The sequence below is a fragment of the Silurus aristotelis genome (assembly GCF_946808225.1).
Source record: "Silurus aristotelis genome assembly, chromosome: 2".
In the NCBI taxonomy this organism is placed as follows: domain Eukaryota; kingdom Metazoa; phylum Chordata; class Actinopteri; order Siluriformes; family Siluridae; genus Silurus; species Silurus aristotelis.
The window spans coordinates 12,258,575-12,284,660 of NC_139575.1; the positions used below are offsets into that span (position 1 = coordinate 12,258,575).

The window sequence follows — 26,086 nt, forward strand, 5'->3', positions numbered from 1 at the left end:
TTGTGAGATTTTGTTTTATTTAATAGTCCAGTCAGTAAATGCTATTAAAAAGACAGTTCTCATGAACACATTTGCCCTCGTAATGTTTTGTTCTAAGCAGTATTTGTATAGGAAGATCCATTACAAAAGAAGGTTGTGTACATTTGCATAACCATAGGGTTGGCATTTGGCATCATTTTGCAAAAAGAAGGAAAAAAACAAAACAAAGCAAAAACTTTGTACCACTTGACATTCAGTTCCTTGAAAAACATGAAGCAGTAGATGAACCACATAAGATTTACTATACATTTCAAAATATCGAATGGCTAACACATTTTGGATTGTAGTGCACAAGCTGATAACCTGAAGGCCTGCTTAAGAAGGAGGTGTCCGAAGCATCACCTTTCACACTCTGAAAAGAAAAAGGCAGACTGGAGACATACAGCATATAATGTTTGGCTTAACTGTTAGGATCCAAGTAATAAAACGAGAAAGAGGGTAACAAAAAGTCCTATATGAAAACTGTGCATGTCAAGAATATCTGGTATAAATTTCTGAGAGGAATAAATGTATGGGTAGATTGGGTAGAAATTGTGAATTCTGTGAGAAACTTTGCAGGGGGAAAATCATGAAAACATTAACAAATGTGAGAAAGGTTGTATTATTGAGCACCATAGAGAGTACATTCCAGTTATATCACCCAAGGATCTGACAAGAAAAAAAAAAGAACACGAGATCCAAGTTTGACACAAGACACTGCATATGATGTTAGAAAGTTGAATCCACTGGTCACTGTATATATACTGTGTAGATATATATATATATATATATATATAGCTTACTTATTGGATACAAATGGTCTGTAACTATATTTGAGAATAAAATGAGATGAACAACACTATGGTGATTCTGTGACCTGCTGTAGTCAAAGAACCCGAACAAGGCAATGAGTATTATGCACTTAATTATTGCATTAATCTAATCATTAGTACATCTTTCTTGTCTTGTAACACTAAGGAAAAGTGTAAACTACATCATCTTGTAGTTATTGTATTTTTATTGTGCTGTTTTTCAAGATAGAATACAAATTGGGGATATATATTTATATATAAAGATACTGTAACAGTGCATAATTGATCCTTAAAAAAGCAACATTTATCCTGCACATAGGTGCATTTAAATTAGATTTTTTATTTTTACACCCAATACTTTAACAGTTTGTGCGTTTTTGTGCATAATATTTATGCCACTTAAATTTCCACTTTTAAAAGTTCAGTGAACCTCCAAATATCTTTAACACAGTGACGTGTTCCAGTCCGCAACCAAAATGTAATTCCAACAACACAAACCGAACTTTGTATAAATCAGGGCTGGCAGTAGCAAAAAATCCTGTTTGCCTTTTTAATACGTAGCAATCGCTTGAAAAATACTGGCATAGAAGCTCAAGGCATTTAACGAGAACATAAATTTGTGTGTGAATACATAGTTTAACATTAATCTGCATATTTTAAATGGCATACATCGCTCCGTGTCTCCAGTACAGGACATACGCAGTAGAACAAATCAACAATAAACAAATGAACAGATGATTAAACACATTCATTTCCTCCATGGGATCATGCCTGCACTGGGTGAGCCTTTTCTTTGCAGGTCTTTTTTGCAGGGTGTGCGGTGAATTCTTGGTGAATTCTTTCCTTCTCTATAATGTGAACACCTCCCAGGTTTTCAGCCGTGTCAAAAATATCCTCCTCCTCTTCTGTGCCTTTCAGAAGGCAGTGCAGCTATATTCTCTAAGGTCCAAATCTAGCAGCTAGGCAGGCGCCGGTAAAAGTAAATGTACCCCAAGTCTTTCGGAGGCCTTTCTGACAAGCATACTCTATTATCATTGTAAATGACCCATCTAAAGACAAAAGAAAAGATTTGGCGATTTGTGTCAGACACAACATTCTAACTAGATGTTGAAATGTTGGATAATAATAATAGTAATAATAATCTTACCTTCCTTCCTTTTTGATATGACATACATAATGGCCAGACATTGTTGATGTTCCCATGTGACTTATGAAGGCAAAGAGTTCATACCCTACAGAAAAAGAATTGTAAAGAATCAATTGATATATAGATATAGATATACAACAATAGATGCAAAACTAGGGCTGTGTATCAGCAAGAATCTGGTAATACAATACGTATCACAATACAGGGGTTGCGATACGATCTTTTCCGATAAATTGCAATAATTTAAGCAAAGCGATATATATTGGGATATTTCTTATTTTAGGAACAGGATTTAATTTTAGGAAATTTACAGGATATAGTTTTAGGAAAGCTGTCATTACGAACACATCACCACACGTAAACCTTAGCAAAAAAAAGGACACAGTGGCATCTGCGTATACATGAATTACTTCTCAAATCTACCCATACTATGTAGCCTGTGCCAGCTTTGCCCAGATCACAACTCAGTGGCATCAAGTGTTTTGCAATACATAAACACAATATCATTGCCCCTAAAAAAAATTCTGTTATGTATTATTTTAAACATATGCACATAGTCGTTAAAGACACCCAATATGAAGTAGGATTAAAGATGATGACGATGACGATGACTATAATGATGACTATTGTATTGATGTACCGTAATTTCCGGACTATTAAGCGCACCCAAATTTAAGCCGCACCCACTGAATTTAACAAAGATTTTCATTTTGAACATAAATAAGCTGCACCTGTCTATAAGCCGTAAGTGTCTACATTTAAACTAATGAACTTTACACAGGCTTTAAAGAAAGACAGTGTCTGTTACACGGCTTGTATCTAAACAGTAGCCTACCAAAAAAGTCATTGTTCACTGTCTTCCTCCTTCCTTTCAAAACTATTTCTCTCGAGAGTTTAAAAATCACCATCGGTGAAGCTTTTCTCCTGATGCCGTGCAGCTCAGAACACAGGTGAAGTGCGTTTTTTTCATGCCTGGTTGTTTTCAGCGTGACGAATGATTCGCTTTTCCTGTAGACAGTCCGAGTGAGCAGGAGGTCAAACGTCAGAGGAACCTCATCCATATTTATGATGTGATGTGGCCCGATTCAGTGGGAACGCATCTGATTGAATATAAAGAGTTTCATTGGTTCACCTTAAACCGTTCCGCAATTTCATTGGTCTAATGTTATGGGTCTCAGTATTTTGGCTTGAAGTTTGTGAAACCGGGAAAAACCCAGGAGAAATCCATATATTAGCCGCTTCGTTGTTTAAGCCACGGGGTTCAAAGCGTGGGAAAAAAGTAGCGGCTTATAGTCCGGAAAATACAGTATGTTGTATTGTATTGATGTATGGTATTACCATTAGTATTAAGCCAGTGTTAGAACCATGATCTGAGCACTAACTAGTGTTTTACATTGTACATATAAAGGCTACAATTCTAGGGAGGCAAGAAAATAAAGAGCAAGAAAGATAATTATATATCCTATACAGGTAGAGAATGCAGTCAGGCAAGGCAAGACAGGCATGTCATGCACTCTCACATGTGCAGTCCACTCTTAATTTTCCGATTTGTATATAAAGCACTGTTCTTTGAGCCACAAATTAAGCTTTGTCTGGTTATAAGTGCAACTACAAACAGCACATGTTGTTTCTGAGTTTTTAAGGCCATTTGAAGATATTCCCGCCCAAAAACAAAGCATAAACTAATCGGAAGTTATACCCATAATCGTTTTTTACAGCAGGGCTCTCAAGAAACAGGTGGATATTTACGTTGACATTATGGGCGTGCCGTTACGCTAGGACTTCCTGTTACTGTTTCACTGTCTGTTCAGAGACAAGAAGGCTGCTTTACATCCAGCGTTCGGGATATAAACTCCAATTGAGACAACTGCCATGAATCTTTTTTTTAAATATCAATATTGTGTGTTTTGAGAATCGATACAGTATCGTCAAACAAAATATCACAATACTCAATTGTATCGATATTCTCTTAAACCATTTCTATGCGCAATATAGTTTGAACGATTGTAACATGTTGGTGGCTGTTTGTTCTACTTATGATGAAATTATCTCATTTTGCTAACTTTATTCAAGTTAAACTGACACCCAGGTAGCATCTGTAATGACTAGAGAGCCCTGATGTTTAGGTCTCTAAATGATCTGCTTAAAGTGTATGGGTACAAGTGTACCAGAGATCTATAAAACCTGATCATTATTACAGGTCAACCAGTGGAAATCTGGTTTGTAGTAATTTCAAAGGGTTAAATAGTTGCGTGGGATTATTATTTGTGCGGGTAGCAATAGTATTTCTACAGTATGACCAATACGGAGAAAAAGGAGTAGTTTCCACCTTTAGGCAATAAGGCTACTGAACAAGAATACTTCAGATGATCTGCATATTTCTACCTTTTGCTGTAGGTAACTGTGGGGCATGGAACTAAAACATGTTGTGTACTATGTATTTAACAAATAAAGAATTAGTGTTTAATTTGATGCTATTTGGTGAGAAGGATACTCACGTCCAGGGCCATCTCGAACACGTGGACTAGACATTTCTTGCTCTGGGGACAGCGTGGAGTCACTATGTGTGTTAGCATTTGAGAAACTGGTATCATTGGGCTCTGTGTCGGCCATGTCGGACATGGCCTCGCTGTCTTCCTCGCTCTCTGGGTGAGTAAAGATCCAATCTAACGCCCGCTCCAGGTTGTTATTCTGTAAACACACAATGATACATAGAAAGAGAGAATTGTGTTTCAAATATAAATGTGAACATTTTGTAAAAATAAAAAGAATTTAAAGCATACACAATTTTGGTCATATTTTTGGTCACCTACTTTAAAGACCTTTATGCATATTAAAATGTAGTTGTTTTCCATTTAATCTCAAATGCGCTGAAACTTGTGACATCCCTGTTATTATTTCAACAACCTAATATCATCGTTAGCATCATCCTCAGGCAATCTCCCTTCGAACAGGCCATAATAACCAATAGTTAAATTCTGTAATTAAATCACTGTGTCATTGTGCAGTCACAAGCCTCATTTAGACACAAGTCATGATCTGAAATGGTTGCATGAGTCACAGCAGATGTCAGTTCTAAAAGCCAGTGTGGCCTAAGTCGCTCTCATTCATTTGACCCAGTGTAGGATATGTAGGTTGAACACTTCCTCTTCTTGCTTGGCTATTATTGGCTTGCTCTATGTGAACTCACTGCCTCATATACCCTGCCTTCTCCCTAACTTGCTGTTGAAGGAAAAAAAATCTGACTAAACTTTGTGTAACAGTGTCAAAACAAGGATGATTTTGCCTCTGCCATGTCAAGCAAATGTGGTGCTCCAAAATAAAACTATGGGGAATGACATTCCAAATTATATTTAGGAACATATTAAGTAGATATCGTGTGACTGAATGCTGATTCTAGGGTTTTTTTTTCACTCTTCTAACCACATACATTTCCTAACGCAGCTCCTATATAATACATAGCAATTATCAAATAATACTGTTTAAGATAAATAGTTGAATAATAAACTATGTAGAAAAAGCCAGTGACAATCAACCTGTGTCATACTCAAAGTGGCTACTAAGTTTAGAAAGCCATACGACGCTATGCACTAAAATAGGAATCAATACTTCGGTAGGAGGAAAAGCTGAATGTTGAATTTAGCAGCAAGGATCAGGGTTGGGTGTCACATACTAGTCCACTGAGTGTCTTGTCGAAACAGGGATGGCATGTCTCAACTTGCATTCAGTCAATCTCAGATATAAATATGACAGCTGAATACAAGACTATAGAAACATTCACAAAAATAAAACTAAACTACTATATAAAGATTGTTATGTCCTTATATTCAGGATTTATAAAAAGATCTCACTTGCATTATTTAACAAACACATACTGAATAAATATTTACCCTCCCTGAAGTATTCATCATTTTGTATTGATATAATCCTGAATTAATTGGTATAAATATATCATCTCCTAGTGATGAGTCTTTACAAACTACAGTAATTTGTTATATTAAAGTAAAAGGACAAGTTATAACAATTTTAATTGCAGTGAGAAATGGAGTGCAATAATTGAGTTGATATGATTATATACACTTGTTACTGCAAAACCCCAGTTTGCTAGAGGACCGGCCTAAACAAACAGCATCATGAATCAGTAAGCAAAACAATTCAGGTACAAAGTTCTGGAAAACTTTCAGTCATGGTTTGCCTATAAAAAAAATCCAAAACTCTGGAAAGAACACAGCATAAGTGCAACTTTGTTTAGAGGTGACCATATAGCAAGTCAGTGATTAGATAAGAAAAGCATAATAAGAGCAAGAATAGACTATTTATAAGCCTAATTAAGACTATTTCAGCTCCAGGTTGTAACACTACGGAATGTGGAAAAAGGTCAACGGGATGAATATTTAGGCAGGCTATCACTAACTAAAACCAAATAAATCCCTTAACAACAAGGCCAAGCTTGAGGCACAAGCCCGATCCTTCACTCACTAACTTGCTTTCAGCTACTGCTTTATACTGTTATCCGGAGACAAACTATGTTTTTGGAAACCAGGAAACACAGAGAAAACTGACAAAAGCAGAACAGGCATAGAAACGCCACACAGACAGTTACTCAAGCTCAAAATAAATAAATAAAAAATAAGCCGCCTGTTGAAATGTCAAAGTAGACCTGAAACCTAAAGAGGAACACAATAACCTAACCTATACACAAAGAGGATAAACAGGACAAGATCACTCACCGTGGCCTTTAGGGCTCGTACAGTGTGATGTCTGGGGAAACCCATGGAGGTGAGAATAGAGATGCTTTCCTCAGGAGGCTGGTTGTCCAGAGGGCTGGCAGTAGGAAAGCTGGCACTGGGGAGATCTGCTTCCATGTATGATGGAATTGCAAGGGGCTCTGCAAAGTCTGTAGAAAACACAACAGGTCTAAGTAAGAGCTGTCTGCCATGTGACACGTATGCGGTGCTCCATTAGAAAGTAATGTGCTTTATATCCGTCAGGTGTGGGGCACACAAAATTGAGGATCTGGGGCATTTTGAGAAAAAAAAAAACCCTAACATTTTAAAACAAATACAGGTCTTCTCTTTAGTGTTCTGCTAAAGGCTTCAAAGTTATGCACATACACACGTGAGCTGCAAATACTACAATACCTAAATGATAGTGGAAGAAGGGAAGCTTTCTAAATTGATAAACAGGACATTAGTGATGCCCTTTTATCCCGATTGATTGCTTGCTAGTGGTCCACATTGTATTATTTTTCTGACTATTACAGACAGCACAGAGTGGAGCTTCTGTGAATGCACTTCTGCAGTACTCTACAGCCGGGAGTCCGACACTCAGACACTTTACCCAGATCAACCACACAGGGAAAGAGGTCTGTAACCTGGAATAAATGCAGTTAATTTCCCAGAAAGGGAAATGAATTTGGCCACAAAGGAATCAAACTGATGGTGTGCCTGCTACACTCCATTAAACAACCAGCCTTCAACAGTAAAAGCTGCCTCAGGTCACATCATTTTCATTCAGTCCTTATGTATTTTAGTACATGAATATTATTGCAATAGAAAGATTATACTTTAATGACTAATCATTGTTACACAGAAGCACCATATGTAAATCTATGAATACAAAAACTGAAAACAGTTCTTAAAAATGTACAGGTACTCATGCTCCTGCTATAGTTAATATGTACGTATTATTATAAGGTCAGCTGGATTAGTCAGTGTTACAAAAATGAAGTACTCATTTGATTGGTTTTTATGGGAAATTTCATTTATGACTTTGATATTTTTAACAACAATCAAACATACACATACAGTGAGGAAAATAAGTATTTGAACACCCTGCTATTTTGCAAATTCTCCCACTTAGAAATCTGAAATTGTCATCGTAGGTGCATGTCCACTGTGAGAGACATAATCTAAAAAAAAAATATCCAGAAATCACAATATATGATTTTTAAACTATTTATTTGTATGATACAGCTGCAAATAAGTATTTGAACACCTGTCTATCAGCTAGAATTCTGACCCTCAAAGACCTGTTAGTCTGCCTTTAAAATGTCCACCTCCACTACATTTATTATCCTAAATTAGATGCACCTGTTTGAGGTCGTTAGCTGCATAAAGACACCTGTCCACCCCATACAATCATTAAGAATCCAACTACTAACATGGCCAAGACCAAAAAGCTGTCCAAAGACACTAGAGACAAAATTGTACACCTCCACAAGGCTGGAAAGGGCTACGGGGAAATTGCCAAGCAGCTTGGTGAAAAAAGGTCCACTGTTGGAGCAATCATTAGAAAATGGAAGAAGCTAAACATGACTGTCAATCTCCCTCGGACTGGGACTCCATGCAAGATCTTACCTCGTGGGGTCTCAGTAATCCCAAGGAAGGTGAGAATTCAGCCTAGAACTACACGGGAGGAGCTGGTCAATGACCTGAAAAGAGCTGGGACCACCCTTTTCAAGGTTACTGTTGGTAATACACTAAGACGTCATGGTTTGAAATCATGCATGGCACGAAAGGTTCCCCTGCTTAAACCAGCTCATGTCCAGGCACGTCTTAAGTTTGCCAATGACCATTTGGATGATCCAGAGGAGTCATGGGAGAAAGTCAAAAATATAACTTTTGGGTCATAATTCCACTAAACGTGTTTGGAGGAAGAAGAATGATGAGTACCATCCCAAGAACACCATCCCTACTGTGAAGCATGGGGGTGGTAGCATCATGCTTTGGGGGTGTTTTTCTGCACATGGGACAGAGCGACTGCACTGTATTAAGGAGAGGATGACCGGGGCCATGTATTGCGAGATTTTGGGGAACAACCTCCTTCCCTCAGTTAGAGCATTGAAGATCGGTCGAGGCTGGGTCTTCCAACATGACAATGACCCGAAGCACACAGCCAGGATAACCAAGGAGTGGCTCTGTAAGAAGCATATCAAGGTTCTGGTGTGGCCTAGCCAGTCTCCAGACCTAAACCCAATAGAGAATCCTTGGAGGGAGCTTAAACTAGGTGTTTCTCAGTGACAGGCCAGAAATTTGACTGATCTAGAGAAGATCTGTGTGGAGGAGTGGGCCAAAATCCCTCCTGCAGTGTGTGCAAACCTGGTGAAAAACTACAGGAAACATTTGACCTCTGTAATTGCAAACAAAGGCTACTGTACCAAATATAAACATTGACTTTCTCAGGTGTTCAAATACTTATTTGCAGCTGTATCATACAAATAAATAGTTAAAAAATCATATATTGTGATTTCCGGATTTCTTTTTTAAATTATGTCTCTCACAGTGGACATGCACCTACGATGACAATTTCAGACCCCTCCATGATTTCTAAGTGGGAGAACTTGCAAAATAGCAGGGTGTTCAAATACTTATTTTCCTCACTGTATATAATGGAGTGTTAATCCTGTAAATAGGCAAAAAGCTATAAACAAATGCTTTGTATGGGAACTTATGATATAATATATATATATATATATATATAAATATTATAATGTTATGAAATAAATGTAAAACTATATGGTTGGCTTGTGGCTGTTAATGTTTTTGTTCTAGTTTTTTTTATTCAATATTTGACATAATTGACAGATATATAAGAAAACTTGCTTAATGTCTGCTTCATTTTTTACCATTTAAAAATGTAAGCAGTTGATATTATTGGTTATCACAATTGTTACAGAACTGCTACAAAACAGTTTAATACATTAGCATATAACTTACAGGTTTACACTTACAATTTACTTTAATTACAATTAAGGTTTTTGTATGGTCCTCAACAGTACAAACACAAGAAAGTAATTATAGAGGCATATAGTGTATATTATATATATATATATATATATATTCAACAGAGAGATATAATTTGTATATTCTTTATACATAACCTACAAGCAATAAATATTTACCTATATAAATTATTTTTTGATAAACATAATTACAAACATACACAAGCATATGCAGCGCAAAATGACTATCTACAGAACTTCATAAAGCAATAAAATATACAGGCCCACGCGGTAATTAAATAATAATAATCTAAAGAACAAATTGCCTATAACATTGTTTAATTATAAACAACAATTCAGTCTGACTCTGCAGGTTTAGAAACAGTGCCCTGAGAGAAATAGATTAAATGTGGTTGAATCTTCAAAAAACACAATTAGCAATTTTGTACTTAGAAAAAAGCAGCACAAATAACTAGAAAAATTATTCTAGTTTCCAAATGTGATAAATGACCAGTGCTCATAAACAGTGCTGGCAAAAGATTCCCTCTAATGTAAGCAGCTCTTGTTGGACAGCATACAGCAGACTTACCTGGCTCCTCCATATGAGCAATGATCCAATTAAAGGCCATTTCAGCTCCCATGTTCCCAGTGTAGTACACGGCCTTCCGGCAGGCCTCCAGAGGGAAGCCCATTTCTGCCAACTGCATCACAGAGGCCTCGTCTATTTCCGGAGCTGGAAAAAAAAAAACAGTAAAGAATTAATACTTTACAGCGTATATGGAAGGGCCATATTAAAAGTGAAGAATCTCATCAGACCTCATTAGAGAAAGGCCACAAAGTTTGCCAGGAAACCTATGGAGAATTTACTGTGACTGGAATATCTTACTGGACATGATATGATCACAGAGTCAGGATACACGTAAGTACAAGTAATAAAAGCAACAAAAAATTGCACTTACATTCCAAAGAATTATTCACTGAGCTGTCTGTGGAGAAAAAGAAAGTATTTGCAGATAAAACATTTATTATATTTATTATATTTAAACAGCAAATCAGAAACATGACCATAAGTATTTATTTTGTAAAATACCCCAGCACTTTAAACAGCATCGAATAATCTAAAGCACTTTTACAGATCCTATTTATTGTGCAGGAGAAGCATTTTGCTCACAGAAAGCTATAATAATTGAGAAAATGTTACCCCTTGTGTCCTCAGGAATGACAATAGGAGGCGTAAAGTCAGGAAGCTCTTCTTCACCTGCTTGTAGTCCTGTAGCCCGAAGCCGATTTAAGTCCATAAAGTCAGGCATTTCTACAGAAACATCTGTTTGGAAAACACCCAGAACAAAGCTGACATGAAGGGACACCATTATTTCCCTAAACTAATCTTAAATTTAATATTTGCTTTTTTCTTCCTCAGTGTGCAGAACAGAGAAAAAACAGGACATACAGTGCCCTCTGCTGGACTATATACCACATATCTTTCTAAAACGTAAGCAAATAAGATTTGCAAACTGATACTGTTTACATGGGTATTGCCCAAGCACCTTTTAGCATGTGATGGCTGCCAGTTGCACAAGGACGCATGTGATTGGCAAACACAGATGCCATTACAAAAACACAAAAACACTGATAAGCTTTGTAAACAAGGACTAGAAGGTTTCAAATTGGATATCAGTATATACCCATATATCATCATATATACTGATGCAGCCGGCACAGAAGTCACATCCACCAAAAAAAAATCTAATAGAAGAAAATAACCCATAAACAATATAAGCACCATTATACATACCTAACTTTTTTGGAACCCAGTCCACTCCAAATGTGAACTTTTTGAGCTGTACAACCATGTAGTCAGGAAAAGTTCCAAACCGAGACGTCCTGAGAAGGAATATATTTGTGTGAAAACAATATGCTTTAGTATGTTTACCTTGTTATCTATATTATCAATATTACTTCAATAAAATCATAGAGTACGAGTACATTTTCATAAATCCCTTAAATGGAAAGTAAAGTTTTGTTTAGGTCAAATTGTTTAATATTATATTAAAGCATCTATCTTTCTCTTTAATGTGTGCCCCCTGAATCATGTGTATTCAGTGATCTGTATAAAACTCTTCTAGGCTTTTGAACCTTGCTTACTTCACTCCAGCCGACTTGGCCTGTAGTGCCGAGCTCCAGAAGTCCAGAACATTTTCGGGTTCATTAAAGGCTTGTAGACAGGCAGTGAAGGGAACGCGGGCCCTCACTGGATCCGGAGGAGTATGCATGTTTTCTTCTGCATCCTTGCGCTTAGCCGCATATGCCATTATCTCTTCTGCAATATAAAAATGTTTATAGGATGCTGACAGCCTTTAGGTACTTTTCAGAGCAATTACCAGAACTTCTAAAAGACAAGGAATGGCGGCCTGGGCACCGCATAGAGCTGGTATAATAATAACATTGTCCTTATCAGTTAACATATACTACTTTTCAGATTTAGTCTATTAATTTCTGCAATGGTAAAAAAAAGTTAATCACCTCAAATAATCACCTGTTTTATATTTGTTACTTGATAAAATGGTAATTTTACTTTATCTATCTATCTATCTATCTATCTATCTATCTATCTATCTATCTATCTATCTATCTATCTATCTATCTCAATTATTTATTTATTTATTGTTATTATTATTTGATGTTAAGGGTATTACTACCATTATTACTAAATAGACCATTATTAGAAAGATAGATAGAGATTATTAATTTCTGCAATGGTTAAAATAAATAAATAAATAAATAAATAAATAAATAAATAAATAAATAAATACCAGCGTATGCTGTTATTGAAAATTAATCACCTGCTTTATATTTGCCACTTGATAAAATGGTAATTTTACTATATATATATAATTTTATTTTTATTGTTATAATTAATATTATTTGATGTTAAGGTTAATGATCATTATTAGAAAGACAGATAACGAAGAGAGGAACGCAATAAAATGTAACCACATCTAATAACAACCTCTGTTGGTGGCGGCCTCTATGGGCACAGGAAGCTGCATAAGGTAGTCCACTCTTTGTGCATAACGCACTTTCTGCGACTGGCAGCACTGAACACGCTCCTCTACAATGAAGCGAAACACATCACTGGGGTTCTCTGTGCCAGCACTATTCCTCTGGAAATGTAGAAAATCACAGTGGTGAAAAATGTATAACTACTACCAAAAGGCCCATGAAATACTCAGTAAGAAAACTGACATGCACCATTACTTTTTTATGAACTACATGAGACAACAGTGAAGACTGTCTTTAATTAAAAAAATAAGTGAGCATAAAAATAAGTGATGCCTATAGAAATCTAAGCCTTATTTTCGGAGATGAAATGAACAAGTCTATAATTAAAAGTTCACAGTGTTCACCTTAAAAATAGGCATGCTGCAATAGTGTTTCTATTCTAAGGCAATACAGAAATATAACAGTTATATTCTCCACAGAGAGCACCGAACGGAAAAGCTATACAGTTAGCTAAATCAGTACAGCTTATATCAGGTTCATTTGAGTGTTAAGATTTTGAGGAAACACAACTTTGTCTTTGGCTAATACACTGGACACTGTCCACCCCATATTATGGACATGTCATAAGCCAATTTGTTACTGATTCATAGTGCAGTTTTAATAGTCTAACATTCTAATATTAAATCTATCATGTTTATAATACCAACCTTTCATTTTGTGTCACTACATTACAGTGTAGTGAGTTTAACTCCGGTCATGGGTCATGTAGGCAAAGTAAATAGGAAGCATTATCTGTCTCAAGTAACTGATAGCAGGTTCTAATTTTAACGTGATTGAGAAAGTCACTTAAGAGCACAAGTGTATGTATGGCACCACTGGACGCAGACAGGTCTGCTGAAACTAGAGCCATGTGACAGATGTCAAAGAGCATGCAACATGTCGAGAAACTTTAGATAAGCTTGAGAAGCGTTTAGGAATAACTACCAAGAATGTTTTCCCACACACACAAGCCTGGTGGTGCTTTAATGAGCTAGCTGCTTTTATGACAACATAAATATTTCTTCTATAAAATAGGAACAAGCTCTCACCTCAACCAGATTAATAAAATGCAGAAAGAATTCTTGGGCATCCTGCTGTCTGTTTGAGGAGAACTCTGGGTGACCCTTGCTGATTAGAGCCTTGAACATTCTGGGAGAAATACCTCTGTTTTGTTGCTGCAGAGGGAAAAGCATGTTAAGCACTGAAAACTCATGTGAGCTACAATACAGGTATTTTATTTTTCCTCTTTCATATGGGAAGAACCAGGCAACTGCACAGCAAAAAAGCAAGGAATTCTTTATAATCAAATCATTATTATCATTTCATAATGTATCGTTGCGTTTTACCACCCAGCAGCTGCATGATATTAGAGTTAAAATTAGAATGCAAGTGGCTGCATATAATTACCACAAAAACTTTGACATTCTGAGTAAAAAGACCCAACAACAGAGTGCGTTATAGGCAAATAATCACTGACCGGGTGATGGGATATTACAACCCAGACGTTTATTATTTTCCTATAACAGCACACACCATAATGTAATTCGCTCTTAATGCCACAGCGAACTGATAATATAATTTTTTTTTTTATTAATAATAAAAAATTCATACTTTTCTTCCTTCAAAAAAATCATTATACCACCTATAAACTTTTCGAGTGTAGATATCATATTTTATGAATGATTTTTTTTTTTCTTTAGAATAAGACACATAAATTGTAGTTAATCATGTTAATCAGAAACATCATCCTAAAGACTTTGCTGTGTCAGAACTTGACCTCTGATTGATACAATGATGACACAGGAGACTTCTGACAAAAATGCTAACTAAAACTTTACAATTAACATGTATGGCATTTGGAGACTCCCTTATCCAGAGTGACTTGTAATTATCTTATTTATACACCTGAGCAGTTAGAGATTAAGGACCTTGCTCAAGGGCCCAGCAATGGTAGCGTCATGTTGCTGGGATTTGAACTCATGACCTTCCGATCAGAATTCCGCAGCCTTAAACACTTATTTTACTAACAGAAAACATCACAATGACACATTCGAATATTAAATACAATACAAAAACACTAAGAAAAGTGTTATCTATCTACTTCCCTAAACATGATCTCGCATATGCCGGTAATTGACTAGTGTCCTTATAATTAATAAGGGAGGGAGTATGCCCTCCTCAGAGCACAGCCAATTTTTGCATTCTGGAACACAACACAATGAATGACTGTGGCATCATCAGAATTCAAACTCATTTATGTATTGATTATCACAAGCATTCCAACATGTGCCAAAACAAGAACTTCTTTTTAAGGTTCATGCATGCATGACATACATGCGCAACATAATTCCAATAAACATTTTGCCTAAATCATGCAGCCCCGTTCATAATTTACTTATTCATTAATAATCAGCACTTCTGAACATTAGATAAGAGTTTACTCGACACTTTTTCAGACACTTTCGATCTCATGCTCAAGGCAAATAACAAGCCAGACAGACCAACCTTGTAATCTTCTTTCATCACCTGTTCAATGAGTTCTGATTTGACTGGTGGTTTGGAATACTGGCCTGAAAGTAACCCATGACCCAGTTTTGCCCTGGTGGATACAGACATATCAAAGGATTTGACACAACATGGAATGGTTACACATCACAGAAGATCATTTTTAGAAGCCACAATTCCATTGTTTAACATTGGAGGATACGTAGTAACTATAAAATAGATTAGAAAACATAAATACACTATATAATGTACAGTGTTTGGATTCCAGACTAAAACTAAACAATAAAAATCTATAGATCCACTGATGAAATATTGTAGCACAGAATGACTCACATTGACAAACTCATACTCAGATCACTGCTTGTATAATAATATAATAACAACGGTGGACAGTAACGAAGTATATGTAAATTTGTTACTGTAGCTTTTTCATGTATCTGTACTTTACTAAAGTATTTCCAATTTAAAAGATTTTAACTTACCTACATTTCAAAGTAAAATATCTTACTATTTACTCCACTACATTTTGTGAATTCAGGCATTCCTTTTTATTTATGAGTGGATAAAAACTTCAAGAAAACCGGCCAAGAATGCAGCAAACCACCAATCAGGGTAGAGAACACGCTCTGTTTTAAAATTGTTTTGATTGCCTCGATGGCATCTACTTAGCACGAACATACAGTTCAGCGTCAGTTCAACAGCAAGCAAAACATTATGAGAGTAATAAATGATGGGAGAAACTCCTAACTCCAACTTGCTACAACGCCTGTGGCCTTATTTGCACGATTTCTTATAGCAGTTGAAATAAGGTTTTGTGTTTGGTCAGTGTTTGACACATAAATATCATTCTAAATATAGATTGGTGTGATAAGAGTCTTTTCACATAAACTTAGTTTAATAAGCAAGAGTCTTGTGACAAAAATTATAAGATTATAGCCATAATAAATCATAGTACTGGATATTTGGGTACATTTAAAAGCAAATACTTTTATACTCAAATTTAAAGGGAGCACTTTTACTGGAGTAATATTTGACTTCGTGTATCTCTACTTTAACTCAAGTCCAGTGAAAGCTCAATATTCACAACCTTGACACTCGCGATCTCAATAGTTCGGAGTAGCATTTAAAAACAGAGTTTGTACTAATGAATTACATACAAAATGTTTGAAAAACAATTTTATTATTGTATTATTAATTTAAAGTAATAAATAAAACATTTATGACAAGTAAAGTACAATTCCCCTTGAAAAAGGAACCATTACCGGTTACGTATTTTATCCACCACTGTATGATTATTTGTGATATTATGCCTCACATTTTTTACATGCCCACTTACATTTGTGTGCTGAAATCTTGGGTTGGATCAAGGGGTGAGTAGTCGAAAATTCTCTGTAGATTTCCGACGTATCTGAAAATTTCGCAACCTCAATTAATGCAAGACTGGTTTATATATCTTGTACGATATCACACTGCAAGTACAAATCATCTGAAATCTCTTACGCTCTCTGGAACTCAGGGATGCTGAAGAGCACTTGCATAGTGGTGCTGAGGTAGCAGCTGTTTCCCAGGTTTCTGATGCCTGTGTACCCTGACCCATACACTGCCTTCAGCTTAAAGCCAGATTCCTGAATCACCTCCCACTCAGTGGCTCGAGGCTGTACGTGGTTGTCTGTGTGGTGGCCGTTTTCTGTCTGGTGTAGCCACGAAGGGACATTTGGTTAGAAACAAAGGATCAAACTATACCCATGTATGAACGAATATCCAAAAACACACCCTTTGCATCTTTAGCATGTCTATTCCAAAGTGTGTCAAGTGTTCTGCTATGAGAGGGTCAAGTACTGCCTCTTCTTCATCAAAAGAGTAAACGTCTGTTAAACAAAACAAAACAAAAAAAACAGTAAAAAGGCAATATTGAAGACTTTGTTGACTTAAATAGCACAGGTTCTCAGCAAGCCAAATGTTTTTCTGGTGTCATATGAAATGATTTAAGTTTCTAAAAGATTTCTTGAATGTTGCCATTTGTATGATAAATCAACAACCAAATCTAAAGCACTGACCTGCTCCATCTGGGGTGATGGTGTCGAGCTTGACTGCTAGTGGAAATTTGGTTTCTTTGTAGTGTTCGAGGGCATGACCATTCCCTCCGCTTCCATCGAAGAACCATTTCCCACAGAGGACAGAGCCATCTGTAAGGTTCAGCCACAGGTTCTCTCGCATTTCACACTTGGCACACTTCCAGCCACTAAACAAAAAGCAAATGCATTCAGGAAGCTCACACATCTCACCAGAGGTTTGTTTGTTGTCATTATTGTATACATTTATTTTAACTGTTGCCTAAATAAACACATAATCTGTAGGTTATATAGCAGTCTCTTCCTTTTCGATGCAAAAATCACAGAATGCTGCACAATCAATGTATCTTCCAGTTTCTTAAAGTTAAACTGAGTAATATTTGAACTTTTATGATGCCAATGGATATATTGCATATGAAACAAACAGACACTTAAAAATAACTCACAAATATGAACATTTGACTTTGCTCAGAAAATTTTAGTTCAAGAGAAATCAATCTAATTTTTCATTTTTTTATTAAAAATGAAAAGAATTAAAAATATAAGACTTTTTAATTGCATTTTAATGTAGTTTAAATAAAAAACAGACAAATAAAAACCTTTTAGGGACCCATGATTATATAAGATAATCCTAATAAATTGACCAATGTTTTGCAACATGCTGTGAGAACATTATTTTAATATATGATGACACTATAGTATTGTGTTTCCGTGATGCGGAATATTCCACTGGGGGATTTCCACAAACTTATTTAACAGTGTGAAACACTAAGGCATTAAAACTTTAGAGTCAGCAAATCAGTTTAATGGGGGTTTCTGAACTCCCCCCACTACCATTACTACAGTGCCAATAAGTTTATCCGATACTGCGCTAGCATGAGACTAACCTGGGAGGAATCCGAACCGTGTTCTCTTGTTGTCTGAGACTTCTGGCATGCTTGGACACTTGAAGCTCCTCTTCCCATGAATCTTGCTCTTGCTTTTTGTATGCAGATGCAGCATTAAGTACAGCATCACAAGCAATTGTAACCTGAATAGGACAAGAATACATATTTCATATGCCAATAAGTATATACCAACCTATAATTGCATAAGTATATTTCTGCAGACACATACTATATTAAGACAATGCATGACTGAATTCTGAGAAGCCAAGTTAAACCAAACTCTAGCATAAACAAAGTATAGCATGCTGTCCAAAAAATGAATGCTCAGTTTCATGGAATCTCAGTCATACCGAACATTAACATGCAAACACGATGCAGCTTATGGACAGTAAATGTATGTAAAATCCAAAAGTCTCACAAATCACCACTCAGAGACTGAAAACGATGTATGATGTGTCCTTGAACAGCTGTTTTTGTCTGCATTATTCGAGAGGAACGGAAGAGATCCATGTGCAGCAAATGTGCATGCATCTAAAAGCAAGGTGCAACTATACACATTTTATTTGACGTCGAAATTATGCATGCAAACAAGGCTTGTCTTTTAAAGGGTCTATTAGAACTAAATATTGTATTACAGTTGCATGGTATTAAAGCCTTTTGAAACTGCATATTTTGTACTGTCACAACCTGGAACTAAAATAGACTAAATGGCAATGTGTATGTCTCTAAACAAAATAGCCCATAATTAAAGTGGCTAGAAATATAGTTTGCAAAATATTTAGAAATAAAAATGGAGGTTGTGAAAGTTTTCACATCAATTGGTGTGAACATCCTAAATTCATTGTTTGTAGTGTAACCACTTAAATAATCACAATTTATTGAGAAGAGTACTTAGAGACCAAGCAGCAAAAAGCACCATTATTAAAACATGGAAACAAAAGCATGATTTATTGTAAAAAGTCATTAAATTAAAAAAAATTATAATAGAAATTAGTGACTGAGTAAAGAGGGCATTAGACTGGGAAAGAACCAAGAGGTATCTCTCAAGGTTAACTCCTGAGAGATCACAACACTACCGCCACCATGCTTCAAATTTTTAATTTTTTATTTGTAAATACTTTTGCAAACTTTATAGAACATCAGACAACCTAAATATCTCTAGAACACCTTTGATATAAAAATTTTCTTAGTGTTTCCCTTGAGCACTGATTTTATCAAATGTTTCAAATAGCGTTAGTAACAATGCTGACACACAAAGTTTGTTTTCTTCTTATTCTCTTCGTTGCTGTCATCTGATCTATTTCAATAAATGACTACACACAATGATCTCAATGCGTAGGCTTAGTAGCGTCAGCTATTAATACTAGAAATCTTTGGGCTTAAGCTGAGAACACTATTCATTCTCCAACTACACCTTTTGCATGCAGGACATACACAGGCCATTCTCACACACACTCACTAACCAGGGCAGGCAACTCCTCGATATTTGGTAAAGGGATCTCATAGTGGTCTGGGAATATGACAAGCTTGGCTTCATCTTCAAATTCATAATCATCCCCGTTAAAGTCACGGTTAAGTTCTAAATCTTAAAAAAGGAAGATATGAGAAGAGATGATCAGACACATATTTGCAAGATATCTGCTTTAAACAGTAGACAGTGAACAAATCAATAAATCATTGCCAAACGCAAATCTTGCATATTGTTTTTTTAGTACATTTTCACTACATTCGTTGGAGATAAAAATAAATATTAGTATTATTATTACTCTCTGTTTACTATACCATTCTGTCAGAATCCCACACACACATCAGTTCCACACACAGGTGTTTACCCTGCCAGACTGCTGATGTTACTGTCAATCAACAGACAGAAACCCTCATACACTGAGCATTGGCTCTGTCCAATCTAGGAGAAAGTATCTCCATTTTAGGGTCAGATGTGCTCTCTTGTCCCATGACGCATGAGGTTGTCCTGGCTGATTAGATCATTACATTGGTCAATGTCAAAAGAGAATAATGACACTATAAACCATTATTCGTTTCTGAACAGGACGGTGTGACAGTTCGTATAATTACACATGCAAACAAAGTGAGATTCAATACCTAGGGAGTGTGATCTGAAAGCACAATGGCAAAAAATTGCCATTGCAAACTGTGTGAAGAAGAACTTCAATTTGATGCTCTTTTACAATAAAAGCTACGTGCCTCCCCAGTGAGTGTCATGCCTCAAACAGTGGAAGTGTGTCAACCAAGAGGGTTGATAGGGCACAGCAGCTGATGGGAAAGCAGCAGCAACAGGCTCATCAGCCGACTGTAAACCAACCCTCGCCAGCAGTAGATCAGGCCTGAGCGAGCATGTGGCACTTTAGATTTAGAACAGTTACTAACTGCGCATACAAATAAAATGACCTAAATTTAGCTCTGTCAGCAGACAGGAAACATGGGGGAAATGTCAATGATTTAAAAAAATGCTTAAAATCAGAATACGCATCTAAAATACATTGTACTCACAAAACTTTTTTTGTTTTATTATTCAATTACTGACAGCAGTCTTACCTAAGAATACTTTTCCGTTTCGTCTTCTTGGCAAGGCACCCCCAGCAGCACCTGTGGGTTTCTGTGGCAAGCAACAACACTATTTATGTACAGGAAAAGGCACCATTTACAAAAGCAGTTTAAAAAAATTAATAAATAAATAAAAAAATTAAAAAAAAGAATAAATCAACAGCAGCACTAGGGGACTAGTCAATCCCAGTAGAAACAAAGCTGCTCATTTGTAATACAGAACAATTATTGTGAACGAAGCTTGTCTAACATGCTTTTGTGATGTATATCAGAAATAATAAATGACTGGATGAAAATCTGACTGACACACAAATGATTTCTTGAGTAAAATGCAGACAACAAAGTGGCAGGAATGCATCCAGCTGTTTCTGAAATGATCCTGATGTGAAAATAGCACTATTAACTGATGCCTGTCTTCTAACATGAGATCAAGTTCAATAGAAGACAAATAACTAGAGCAGAGGTTAACAAACTTTTTCCTAAAGGCAAAAAAAAATCTGAATTGATTGAGAGCTGTGGGCTGAAAATAAAATACATAGAAAACATTGCTCTGTAATCAGATTTACAAATGCAGTTTTATTTCCAAAGTCCTAGTTTACTCGTTAACTCATAACACAATGGGGAAACAATTCAAGTTATTGCACAATAGAGATCAATGCCTAACACAGCTATCTATAGACCTTTAATAGGAGACATGACGCTGGTCTTTTCTTTTCAAAAGTTTTTCCCAAAGGGCATTTTTACACTTTTTTTTTCTTCTCATGTATAGAATGGCAGGATAAATCAAGTCACCAACATACCAGATCACCTAACATGGGCATCTCTGAGCTAGGGGAAGGGATTTCTCTTTAAAGTTGCTCCAGGTTTTAATGATATCTACTAGAGTGATTTAAAACTGTGATAAGAAAAAACATGCTTATATTTCTTGGCCACATCAGAAACTGCTGTTACACAGTGGTTTAAATGAATGCTACGTACATACAGGAGTCAGTGCGCACACATGGCTTGCATGTTAAATTCGTAAAGATTGCTAATGTGCACAATCAAGGCAATCACATTTTCAGTTAGTGATCACCATTTGCTTGTAGCCGTATAGAGTAGGGGAGATAAGTATACTCTGTTTGGAAACGGTAAACTACAACAACAACAAAAATTTGGATATCAATTTTTACAATAGGAATAATTGTATATAGTGTGTGAATGCTGTCACATTTGGCATATTTTGGCATATGCTTGTTGATTTGAATTAATCAGAAGTTATTGACTCATTTTCTATAACGGAAATTCAGAGACTAAAAAGATTTACAAAGAAATATATAAAAACACTTGTAATTGTTGATATGGTGAAGCGTTCTGTGGGGGGATGTTTAATAAGTATTTTTGGAGTCTCCTATTTCAGCATTTTGTAAGAGTAAGAGGTAAACTTTCATTTTTCTGAATCTTCAGGAGGAGCATTTGCAGATCCTTGATAACAAAAAAAAAAACGCCATTATTCGTATTGTTAGATTCAAAAGAGAAAAGGGGCTGATGAGGGAAGGACTGTGCTATAACATAAAATGAATGATCAAATGTATGATGTACCATTGTTTAATACATAAAAACATAAATGGCTAACTTCTGTGGATTAATAGCAATAAACATTTAAATTATTTTACTTTATCACACCATTATGTATTATTCTCAGTTAGTACAGTGCATCTGGAATGTATTCACAGCGCTTCACTCTTTCCACATTTTGTTATGTTATAGCATTTTTCCAAAATGGATAAAAGTCAATATTTCCCTCTAAAAATCTACAAACAAATACACCAAAATGACAACATTAAAAAAAACAAAATAAATAAATAAATAAATAAATAAATAAATAAATAAATCACATGTACACAAGTATTTACAGCTTTTGCCATGACACTCAAAATTGTGTTTAGGTGCAGCCTGTTTCTACTGATTATCCTTGAGATGTTTCTACAACTTGATTGCTGTCCACCTGTGGTAGATTCAATTGATTGGACATGATTTGGAAAAGCACAAACCTGTCATATTCATATATATATCAGAGCATATGTCAGAGCACAAACCAAGCCATAAAATCCATGTAATTGTTTGTAGACCTCTGAGACAGGAGTATATTGAGGCACAGATCTGGGAATGGGTACAGAAAATTTCTGCATTGTTGAAGGTCCAAACGAGTACAGTGGCCTTCGTCATCCGTAAATGTAAGAATTTTGGAACCACCAGGATTCTTCCTAGAGCGGACCGCCAGGCCAAACTGAGCGATCCGGGGAGAAGGGCCTCAGTCAGGGAGGTGACCAAGAACCCGATGGTCACTCTGAAAAAGCTCCAGCTTTTCTCTGTGGAAAGAGGAAAACCTTCCAGAAGAACAACCAACTCTGCAGCACTTCACCAATCAGGCCTATATGGTAGAGTGGCCAGACAAAAGCCACTCCTCAATAAAAAGCACATGACAACACACCTGGAATTGGCCAAAAGGCACCTAAAGGACTCTCAGACCATGAAAAACAAGATTTTCTCGTCTGATTAAACAAAGATTTAACTCTTTGGCCTGAATGCCAAGCGTCATGTCAGGAGGAAACCAGGGACGGCTCATCACCTGGCCAATACCATCCCTACAGTGAAGCATGGTGGTGACAGAATCATGCTTTGGGGATGTTTTTCAGCGGCAGGAACAGTAAAAGATGAATGCAGCAATGTACAGACACATCCTTGATGAAAACCTGCTCTGGAACTCAGACTGGGGTGACAGTTTATCTTGCAACAGGGCAACGACCCTAAGCACACAGCCAAGATAACAAAGGAGTGGCTACAGTACAACTCTGTGAATGTCCTGATGGAGCTTGAGAGGTTTTGCGAAAAAAGAATGGGAAAAAAAATGCCCAAAAAATAGGTGTCAAGCTTGTAGCATCATGCTCAAAAAGACTTAAGGGTGTAATTCGTGCCAAAGATTCCTCATCAAAGTATTGAGCAAAGGATGTGAATACTTGTGAACATTTAATTTTTATTTGAAAATTTTTATATAATTATTTTTTTAAATAAATAAATACATTTGCAAACTTCTTTCAAATTATCATGGGGTATTGTTTGTAAAAAAACTAAATAAATTTATTGTAAAATAAATAAATAAATAAATAAATAAATTTAATCCATTGTGGAATAAGGCTGTAACATAAAATTAGAACTGTAGGCACTTTCTGAATGCACTGTATTTCTGTAGTTTGGTATGATTGTGATTTTTGTCTGTAATAGTATAACAGAATTACAGTATCATATACAGTCTCTCTGGGTCTTTTCAAACTTTGCATCCTTTACATATAAATTCTTTTTATATTTATGTGCAACTGTGAAATGTTTAAATGATCTCTTTTCTGCAATAGTTTACAGTATGATTGCATTTTGTTGACAAGACACCATAAGATCAGTATCTCATGCTGACAAAATCTGAGAAAATGGAATATAAAAATTCTTACCTCCTTCACATGACGTTTTAAGTGCATGTACACACTCTGTCCAGTTTTACGGTAATGTCTCTCCACGTGTTCTCTTCCAAAACCCAGGAATGTGTTCATACACACATACAACCCACCTTCTGACTCCTGAATGAAAAAAAAAAATAATCCACACAAAAACATATACCACACGGTTGGAAAACAGCATTGATTGCATATTAACTTCAGTTTTAAAAAGTCCAAGAGACTTTGATGAATATCAAACAAATATTTCTATAAGGACCATTTCAAATGAATAAATTCCTCTTACACAGTATTTTGCTCTTTCTTTGTCTGCCAAATCATAACCAGGGAAAATCTACAGCAAACTGTATTGAGCTCATTTAAAGAAATTGTAAAGCAAATATAAAGAAATCTGACTTCTACTAAAACTTTGTTGAAAGAGATTAGGAAAATGTATTGTGGACTTGTGTTTAAAATGTTTTTTTGGGAAATCTACACGAATATAAAGCGTTTTAGGTGAATTTCGCAAAATGGGAGTGTAGTGACCCCGGGTCCTGGGGGGGGGGGGGGGGGGGGGAAGCTCTCCGCAGGTTGGGGTGACACATGAGCTTCAACAGCAAGTGGATAAAAATAGTCTGCAATGAACTCCAAACAGCTGAGTCACCTTTAAAACGAATTCAGCGAAGGGAAACATCTAAAGCATTAAAGTAGCATGTGGCATTATTAAGGGGTGAAAGAAACTGAATTCACTCCTCAGTGTTGTGTATGGGAATGTGGGGGTGTGGGAGATGATCAGAATAAATAGTCTAAATAGCCTAGGAATAAATAGTCAGGTCAAAGGCCATGTGCTACTGGATAAGAGGCTAAGGAGGTTATTGTTTTTATAATTTATGTGACATACAGACAGAAAGATAGACAAGCTCTCAGCCTTCAGCACCATAAACCCAGTCTGTATTTATGTATGCTAAGAGTATATATTACATAATATATATATCATGTTTATTTTACTTTTTGTTGTTGTTCAGGACAGGGCAGCTTCCATCCATCTGTGTGTGTGGCCCATGGATATACTATCACTACTTCCAACAATAATGACACACATGGGGTCCTGTTTACATCAGGTCCCCACAGTCCCCAAAGACTACCTGATGTAAACAGGACCCCCAGTGTGTCATTATTTCCGCATACACTCGTTTAACGTGGTCGTGCAAATCCCCCCATATGATCACACTGTAACCATGCCATGGAGTGTGATTTTTTTCACTCTTTTTTTTCAAAATTTAATTTTTATTTTAACTCACCGGAGAGTCGTATGAAAAGGCGCACTCGCTCTTGTACACCCTGTCTCCCGACCTCGGCACCCGTATGGTGGGCATGAACGGCACCAACAGCTCTCCCAGATCCGTGGCCATCTTCGCATGTTCCTGATGCAAGCCAAGTGAAACCACCGAATGATGCGAGTGACCCCGGGAGGAGTGTCAACCAGAAGAGGCGACGGTGGGGTTATTTTTAACACGCGCACAGCCGACATTCCCCCCGCGGACAGGAGGGATGTGACGACGGAAACGCTGGAGATGGGCGGAGGGGAGCTGAACGACCGCGCCGCGGAGATCTAGAGAACCGAACTACATCCCTTTCGCAGGAATAGATAAACGCTGATTGGTTAAGAGTCTAATGTATTCAAAAACGGCGCTTTCCTATTGGCAGATTACACAGAGGGTTGGGATTATGTTAATTAATACAAAACATATTGTAGTTGTGCAAATATGTAGTTGTGCAAATATGTAGTTTTCTTATATGTGGCTCCTTTCTATTTAATCTTTGAAACGTGAACAAAAATAATACATA

The 26,086-nt window shown here is 36.4% G+C and overlaps 1 protein-coding gene across 1 annotated transcript; it reads right to left on the reverse strand.

The window, feature by feature from the left end:
* usp13 (ubiquitin specific peptidase 13) lies at positions 1 to 25,858 on the reverse strand. The gene is made up of 21 exons (XM_083566776.1): positions 25,540 to 25,858; positions 24,257 to 24,382; positions 20,763 to 20,823; positions 19,670 to 19,791; positions 18,207 to 18,349; positions 17,305 to 17,489; positions 17,021 to 17,115; positions 16,748 to 16,938; positions 16,584 to 16,655; positions 15,248 to 15,341; positions 13,792 to 13,917; positions 12,711 to 12,864; positions 11,846 to 12,020; positions 11,496 to 11,584; positions 10,902 to 11,024; positions 10,660 to 10,686; positions 10,290 to 10,433; positions 6,708 to 6,874; positions 4,476 to 4,668; positions 1,978 to 2,062; positions 1 to 1,879 (listed from the first exon to the last, which is right to left on the reverse strand). The coding sequence occupies exons 1-21, from the start codon at positions 25,648 to 25,650 to the stop codon at positions 1,783 to 1,785; spliced, it is 2,580 nt and encodes an 859-aa protein (XP_083422902.1). The 5' UTR covers positions 25,651 to 25,858; the 3' UTR covers positions 1 to 1,782.
* Between the last annotated feature and the right edge of the window lie 228 nt (positions 25,859 to 26,086).

What these genes read in the sequence shown, in the direction of transcription:
- usp13 (XM_083566776.1), bottom strand. Translation starts at nt 25,650, where the DNA reads ATGGCCACGGATCTGGGAGAGCTGTTGGTGCCGTTCATGCCCACCATA. An exon ending in TCGAGGAGTTGCCTGCCCTG is followed by an intron (nt 18,350 to 19,669) that starts GTTAGTGAGTGT and finishes TGTCCTATTCAG; the next exon opens with GTTACAATTGCTTGTGATGC. An exon ending in TACGAGCCCTAAAGGCCACG is followed by an intron (nt 4,669 to 6,707) that starts GTGAGTGATCTT and finishes GTGTGTTTACAG; the next exon opens with AATAACAACCTGGAGCGGGC.